Below are 8,455 nucleotides of genomic sequence, written 5' to 3'. Positions count from 1 at the left end.
AATAATGAATCATGAATTCACTTGAATATAGCCTCAAGATTTTCTAAATTAATGATCACATATTTCTTAAAAAATTTAAGAGTGACTTTTAAAAATAATTTTATTATAGATTAGAATTATTTGAACTGAAAGTTTGAAACAATACTTTCCTATTAATGTTTGGAACAATACTTTCCTATTAATGATTGGATTTTGAGGATAAATCAATGGATTTTTAGGGTATAATTGTTTGTTTTTTTGTTTTGTTCTTTTTTTACTTTTTAATTAGGTTTTTCTTAAATGACCCATTATGTTATTAAGCTAAATTATTTAATAAGCTATTAAACCATTAAAAACAATTTTCTTAAATACTAATAATTAAAAAAAATACATTATACAATTTAAAAAACAAATTATGTATATCTTTTTACTAAAAATATAAAAAAAATTACATATAATAAAACCATAAATTTCTCACTTACCATTCCCACAAAGTCATCCATTTATACAATTTAAAAAACAAATTATGTATATCTTTTTACTAAAAATATAAAAAAATTACATATAATAAAACCATAAATTTCTCACTTACCATTCCCACAAAGTCATCAAGTTACTTTTGTTGCAATGTAGTGGCATGTCTCGTGACATAAGAAATAAATCTACATATGCTATTTCAAATAAATTATATATAACCTTTCACTAAAAGTATAAAACAAAAGCAATTACATGTAATAGAATTAAAGATTTCTCACTTACCGTTCGTTCACTCACACAAAGTTGCAGCCCCGAGGCAAGTATTGTGATGCAAGAAATACATCATATAATTATCCCAAGGGGATTAAAAAACAAAAAATCCAACAAAAACCATTGCACATTATTCATACTTGAAATATTATTTCAGAAAAATACATATAAAAGAATGACATTAGATTGTGTCATACTTTCTTATTTTTCATATTGGATTGCTCTCGATGCAACCTTACATATAGTTTTACAATTTGGCGAAGCAAAGCCAATAATGTATATCCGCTGGCTACTTTGATTTTGCTTGAAGTGATAGGGCTGCAGGTCATCTACTGCAAATTCAAGTAAAATTAATGTTTTTGACATATTCTCTGGTACCCCAATGTCTTGGTGGTCTGCTCTAAAAGTTCCTCTCATTCCCCTTGCACACAACTAAACAAGAAGATATGTAGTTGATATTTTTTCAATGATATTCATCTACATTGCTAATGGTAGCAATGTGACAGTTTCAGAGGACAGTGATTAAAAGAGCCAAGGAGATGCGGGCCCTGTCCATATCCCAACATCATTGAAAGGCCTATGGCTGCTACTCTTTTTGGCCAAGATTGAAACTTATTTTCATGGAAACATATCATTTTTTCCTTTTCATAGCTTTCTTCCAATGCACAAATCAAATGAAACCAGATCTTAGCAGTGATATTAGCTCGAACATGTGGATTCTATGGACATCTGATATTGTTATTAATGTTCATTATTGGTTTGTCAATATATGAAAGGTTGGATGAGAATCTCATCCATCAAGGCATATATTGTAACGGCCCATATAAACTTCACAATGAAACTTGTGCAACTTTATTGATGAAAAATCATGTATTTATACATCCACAATGTCTGTACCAGACAGTTATATCTAGATGGTAGAAAAACAAAATCTACAACTAATTATTCACAGAAGGAATAGTTAAGATATATAACATTCAAATGGCGTAAAGGACAAAAACTGCTAGATCTCAGGGGAAGAATTTTCACTTCTCAACTGAACAGTAGGCCACTCGGTTTTTTAATATAGCACGATGAATAGTGTGCTTTTATGTACGGCAATGTTAGAATCTGGAAATCTGTCTAACAGAGAAAAGAGAATTGGAGAAAAAAGTCATGCCTGCTTCAGATGGGCCTTGGGGCCTCATTCCCATCTCAAATCATATGACAAGCTTAGGAGATGCTGAAAGAGCCAGAGACACAGTTTCTCCCAAGAAAAATTGGATTTTGAAGCTGTTTTTATTTTTTATGTATAGAAGTTTATTATAAAAGATGGTTTTCTACCCATGGTAGAAGTAATACTCATTTACATTTGTTCGATACTCATTTTCTTTTTCTTTAAAAAAGATGCTTTGCTATTACCAACTGCGCAAATAATATCATCTACATTTGTCTTAAATGTGAAACTCATTTCCTGTTCTTTATTTGTACAATGTATCAGTCTCCTCTTTGCTGGAGTGATTTTTATTACAGAACAAAATTACAAAATATAAACATAAGTGCGGTTATAAATTATCATGATGACTCGTAGATATTGGCGCATTATGCTGATAAAAAAAGATGAACATCAGTGAATGATCCTCTTGTCCTAAGTCGCATAAGCTGCATTTTCAGATCACTGATCCAGTTGTCCAAACAATATAAATCGCATTGACAGATGTCATGAATGTTTTCTTATGCATTCTCAGGAAATGCTCCAGTTGCATAAGTCATTTACGTTAGGCGGCTTCCTTGTAGGCTGGTCGGTTTCCACTTGCGGGCAGAGCTGTCAAATGGTATCATATAGAGACTTCGTTAGCAGAGCGCCCTGGTGTAACAAATATCTTAAAGTAAAAGAAATCTGCTCACTGTTAGAAAGATGTTTGTGCAGACCTTCACATGACACACACACACCTGCAATTTTAAATGGATAAATGTTTGTGCATAAACCTTTTAATGGATGTTTGGATGAGGTTAGTGACGACAACAAATGATGTTCGGAGTAGAAAAACATTCTTCATTCAAAATTTATCACTGTCAAGTAGTTATAATTGCTAACATCAAATTTAAGGGTGATAATTTGCAAACATTATGTTCAACGTAGTAGTTAAAAGGGTTGGGAGGTTACGTATGGCATTTACCCATCTAAGAAGTTCCATCTCTATTTTGACCATTTGACCTTTGATTGATAGTGAGAAGGGTCAATAGCTTCAAAAAATCAGACATTTGTCTCCAAAAATCTCCACCTTCAGTTAAGTCATAAATTCCCTATCACGACCAAGTTACTGACTATCAACATTAACCTCTAATTTATATTCAGAACAACTCAGTTTACTATTATTCCCTCGGTTGACCAGAAGAAAAAAATATCCCAACATCTATACCTCAGCATTAAGTACCCACTATTTTAATAGATGTACAACGCGCCCCTGGCTTTACTTCAAAAATACAAAGCTATAAAATAGCAAACCTGGAAATGAAATGGCGAATTACTAAAGTTTTGTTTAGCCCTTTCCCCTTTTGCCCAACCCTCTTCGCCAAATGAAAGCTCTAAACTAAGAATCCTACGCTTATCTGGAGTGGATTGTGTTATGACAGTTTTTATACCATTTTATGAAAAACAAAACAATCAAATACATCTTCACACTTACAAATTTAAATTGCATTTTATATTGTTTTCCATTCAACATTGAAACTGAACCAGGCCTAGCCTGGCCATGGGAGGGATAAAAAAGAACTGCCATAAATAAAACTCTGAAAAATTAATCTGTCTTTTCTTCATTATACATAAATTTACGGCATCAAATCTCGTATTTGCAACCCAAAAAGTTGGAAATGACAAATTAGATGGAGAAGGTGATACCAGTGGCCTTTTGGGACTGGACAATGACCCATAAGGCTTTGAAAGCATCGTAATAACGTCGGCCATTGATGGGCGAAGATTTACATCGGTTTGTGTACACAGAAAACCAACATGAATGCATCTAGTGGCTTCCTCCATATCGCATGATTGACTTACTGTTGGATCAACAGTCTGTGCACTTTCCCCTCTTTCGAACGAATTCCATACCTGCATTTTCATAAAGTATGGCATCCATAAGGATGACTGTAATTTAGTTTCTTGTTAAATTAGTATAGAAGTCAACAGATGAGGAATTCATATTAAAAGAAAACCCTAATCGTCTACTTGGCTAAATGGTTTACAGATGAACTAAATAACATGGTCTAGAACGCAGATATCTCAATACAATCAGAACAATGTCAGAATATCTCACCCCTCTCAAAAGTATCTTGTCTAGAAATAATTTATTTTTCCCGGTGACAAGTTCCAGGAGAACAACACCAAAGCTATAGACATCGGCTTTTGGAGATGATTTCCCGAACGTAGCATACTCCGGTGCTACATACCCGCTGCATATTCAACTCCAATGGAAAAGATATATTGTGAGGGAACTTTTAGGAGTTGAGCAATGATCAGGTGGAATTATTTGCAGAGGAAACTGTAGTGCTAGATCCTAGAAGATAAAAACTTAACCGAGAATGTAAATTCCAAACCAAAGATGTCATAAAGTAAAACTACAATATTCCAATTTCTTTATAAATTATGCAGCCCTAGTTGTAAATAGCTTTTTCTCATGCAGCCTCATTGTGAATAGATTTTGATTGTGCTATTTTGTGATGATTATGCTAAAATCTTACTATGTTACTATGGGCGTCACTGTGGTGACGTGAGTCTTATCTTCAGGGAAAAGTTTTGAAATGTCGAAATCTGCTATCTTAGGATTCAGTTTCTCGTCCAATAAAATATTTTCTGGTTTAATATCTCCATGAACAATCAGCTGTGGAGAATCCCGGTGAAGATAGAGAAGCCCATTAGCTATTCCCAGGATGATGTTGTAACGCTTGTGCCAATCAAGGGCATTGCATTTGTTTGGATCTGTATCCATGCATTCAACACACCAAATCAAAACCGAACTAAATAGATTGATACATTAGTGCTTTTTTCTCTGCATATAACTTAGTTAAGTGTAAGTGACTCACGGGATAGGAATTCATCAAGGCTTTTATTCGGCATGTACTCATAAACAAGAAACCCTTCCGATTCCTCTGCGCAATAACCTAGTAGTGTCACAATATTTCGATGCCGACTTTGGGCCAAACTGTGAACTTCATTCCAAAATCGTTTCTTTCGTTGCCCAGTAATTTCAGACAGCTTCTTCACAGCTATTTCTTTTCCGTCTTGAGTAGTTCCCTAGGAGATTCAGACAAATGATCGGTATGAAACATTCTGTGAAATAAATCTTAATGGCCTTTTCTTTGTTTTCAAGCCTGTAATCTGCATCTCATGGTTATAGATTTTGAAATATACTTATTTGTAAATTCTAAAATATTTTTAAAATCGGATAAAAAGAATCTAATTCAAATAAAAGTTAAGTTTACTTTCGTTTATAACCAGACTTGAAGATTAGAAAATCTACAATCTAAATAAAAATAACCACCTTTATTCCAAAATGAATCTCCTAGTCCTACAATTTAAATTCTTATATAAACCAGTTAAGTGTTCTGATTAGCCTATGTTACCTTGTATACATAGCCAAATCCTCCCCGCCCAACCTCTTCGCAGAAATTGTTCGTAGCGGAAGCCAATGTTTTCCTCTCGAACAGTATTGGACCATAATTGACTAATGTGTTTTCCTCCGGTTGCCCATTGTCTATACAACGAAAATACAATTACAGTAAAAAAATACATAATTAAAATAAAGATACGGGGCAAAATTAATTTAGGTTTCCTTGGGACATTGAGATTTTATGAGATTTATAATATAATTACAAAACAAAAAAAAAAAAAAGCCATCTCTTATGTTAATTATATAAAAAATGTCTCATATAATGTATTATTTTTGTGTTTGCTTTAAAATAGTATTTTGGTGGTGCTTATTTGTTTAATTGACAAATTTAGGAAGGTATATAGATCAGTCCAATTGCCATGTAAAATTAAGTGTTTCTGTCACATATATTTTATTCTCAATTCCTCTTTATTTATATATAGATATTATTTGATTTTTATTTTTATTTTTTCTGATGAAAGTAATAAAAACTAATTGTTTTCCTAAAACCTTGTCCAACTTGTTTTTTCAATCATTTAGTAAACTTCTCTCACTAATATTATCTCCAAAACCTTCTAACAGATCAGACTATTCTTTAATAATATTATCTCCAAACCCTTCTAACAGATTAGACTATTCTAACCTGGTTAACTCTAATGATTCATCATTCATATTCATTAATTTCAACATCCAGATAAATGAGGGCAAACCATCCAAACCCGGATCTGATCAAACATCGGTTTAGAACGGTATGCCCTAGTCAAATGCAACTGTGCTGTAGGGAGAGAATGATGCCTGTCGGCATCCTTCCAGGGATTTTTGGAAGCCGCTGGGTCTGTTCATTGTAAGGAATAAAAATTCGATTTTTATGCTCAGGGGCATGAAGATAAATAACAGCGAGGCCACAATGCACAGTGTGCCGAATCCCCATATCCAAAATGGTGGCAGCTTCGATGTTAGTGGTATCGCTCCAACTAGCCCTAAATTTAGGGGTTAATGCATTATGTCAACGAATTGAGCATGCTTGTGTGGTTGTTAAGATCACTAATCACCGAGAAAAATAGTGGTGTCTAAAGACACCATTGTTGGGATTTTATTGGTAACCCTGACCAATTTATCTAGATTTTTCTAAATAGAAATACCTTAAGACAACCATAAATTAACATAAATGTGAAACCCAAAAACTGCTCCTACCTTACTATAACCACCCTAACAGTCATTCCAACTAGCCCTAAGCTTATGAATATAATGTTCCCTAAACTTAGTGATATAATGCTTTTATGTTGAAGAATTTAGGATGGAAACTAATTACTTATAGCAAAACAGTATGGCTACTCTGACGGTCCTACGAGCTCAGATCATGATATGAGATACCTTTGTGTCCGCCCAATTTAACCTGTTTCTGTTGCTCAAGCTTCATTTTCTGTATTTTGCGCTGACCAACTGGGCACAAATTCGCACGCTTCCCGGATTCCCGCAGCTTCTTCAACAAAGCATCGGCAGAAATCTTGTTTCCTGAAACAATCGCGTTCATGTTGACGAGATTGAAAACAACGGTCTCTACACCTGCAACAACAAACATGTGGTTGCTAAATATCTATAATCTGCCCTTACAATAAAAACAAAGGAATTAGCAAACATGCCGAATCCCAGCTTGTTACCATCGACTTGCCGGAGAATGTCCTGGTACGCCTTCAGGCATTTGTTGGCGGGGCAGTAAATCTTCAGACAATAAGTTTGCGCCATCAGTCGATTGAATCCGAAAATTGGGCAATCTGTTCTATTTGGCCGAATCGCTGGTCAAATTCAACTCGTTTTCTCAACAGATCTAGGTTTTTGGGGAGAAAAATGAGGTTGAGAACATTAGGGTTTCTGGCGAGGGTTTCAGAGATCTATCGACGGCGGTAGGTTTTGAGGGCAGCGCAACGAATGGTTCTGGTGGTGCTTGCGCCCTCGATTCCGATCTATATGATGGGTTGTGCAGACGGTAACCACAGATCTAGGTCTTTGGGGACTACGAAGAGGATCAAGAAATTTCGGGGTTTTGGTGGGGGTTTGAGCGGTGTAAGCGACAGCAGCAGGGTTTGGTCACAGTGTATCGAATGGTTCTGGGGTGTTGATTCAGATCTATATGATGGGTTGTGCAAAAGGCTTAAGGATCTTATCACGGTATATCGAATGATTCCGGCAGTGATTGCGCCCTAGTCTCGGCTCTAAAGCGATGGGTTATGAACAAGGCTTTGGGGTTTCTTCTTTATTTTTAACACTGTGGCTTTGTTGATAAGAAGTACTGGTAAATTTTGGCGAAGTATTTGGGAAATTATTGTTCTGAACAAAGAGCCTGTAATATCAGTAAACAGATCTTTTGGTAAAGAAAATTCATGTGATGTGACAGATCATGTTTCTGTCATGGAACAAATAATTGAAATACCCTTGAATTCGTAGAAAACTCCACGTTAAGTCAGCTCAACGATCAATATCACAGAAAACTTTAGCGGTAACCTCTGACGCTGTTGAAGTTGGCAATTAGAACTCTTTGAAAAGGACTCACGCATGCGCTTGTGATGTGATGTCTAATATTTTTTTCCTGAAACAATAATTAAAGTAGCCTTGAATTTACGGTATGAAATCCCACTGAAGTCAGTTCAACGATGAATATCACAGAAAACAAGCCCGCATGGCGACAACACCTGCAACTATTGAAGTTGAAAGTTAGAATTTGTTGAAAAGGGCTCACGCTGAAATAAACACAGGTTACTGAACGTTCGTTAAATTTGTTGGTGCTTGGATAGCACGTAGATTGGCGAAGCTCATTATCGCAGGTCAAAGTCCTGCACAAAATTCCTGTCAATAACTTGCATAATAGATTTCTTGCAGACCATCCGTTGTCTACGTATGAGGTTAATGGAAGGGCGGATCTTATAGCCATAAAAAAACATATTGCTAAGAATTTGGTAACATCATTAAGTATGTTTCGAAAAATTTCCCATAAAAATTTAGCTCTTGTTTGTCAAATTTCAAAATAGAAAACATTATAAATAATTAATTTGGAAATCAACATTGCACTGATGAACTTTAGAATTCTCCATATTTTACTTGAAATT

General features: G+C 34.9%; 1 protein-coding gene across 1 annotated transcript; it reads right to left on the bottom strand.

Annotated features, from left to right (window-relative positions):
* Positions 1 to 2,131: 2,131 nt before the first annotated feature.
* On the bottom strand, positions 2,132 to 7,691 carry LOC149245483 (putative cysteine-rich receptor-like protein kinase 20). The gene is made up of 8 exons (XM_089457779.1): positions 7,013 to 7,691; positions 6,726 to 6,917; positions 5,326 to 5,456; positions 4,786 to 4,996; positions 4,444 to 4,681; positions 4,020 to 4,155; positions 3,608 to 3,814; positions 2,132 to 2,530 (listed from the first exon to the last, which is right to left on the bottom strand). The coding sequence occupies exons 1-8, from the start codon at positions 7,095 to 7,097 to the stop codon at positions 2,450 to 2,452; spliced, it is 1,281 nt and encodes a 426-aa protein (XP_089313905.1). The 5' UTR covers positions 7,098 to 7,691; the 3' UTR covers positions 2,132 to 2,449.
* Positions 7,692 to 8,455: the final 764 nt, after the last annotated feature.

The sequence above is a fragment of the Pinus tabuliformis genome, chromosome 7 (genome assembly GCF_031772625.1).
Source record: "Pinus tabuliformis cultivar Carrire ecotype Pingquan chromosome 7, CPIR1, whole genome shotgun sequence".
Taxonomy (NCBI): Eukaryota; Viridiplantae; Streptophyta; class Pinopsida; order Pinales; family Pinaceae; genus Pinus; species Pinus tabuliformis.
This window is presented reverse-complemented; position numbering and strand designations above follow the sequence as displayed.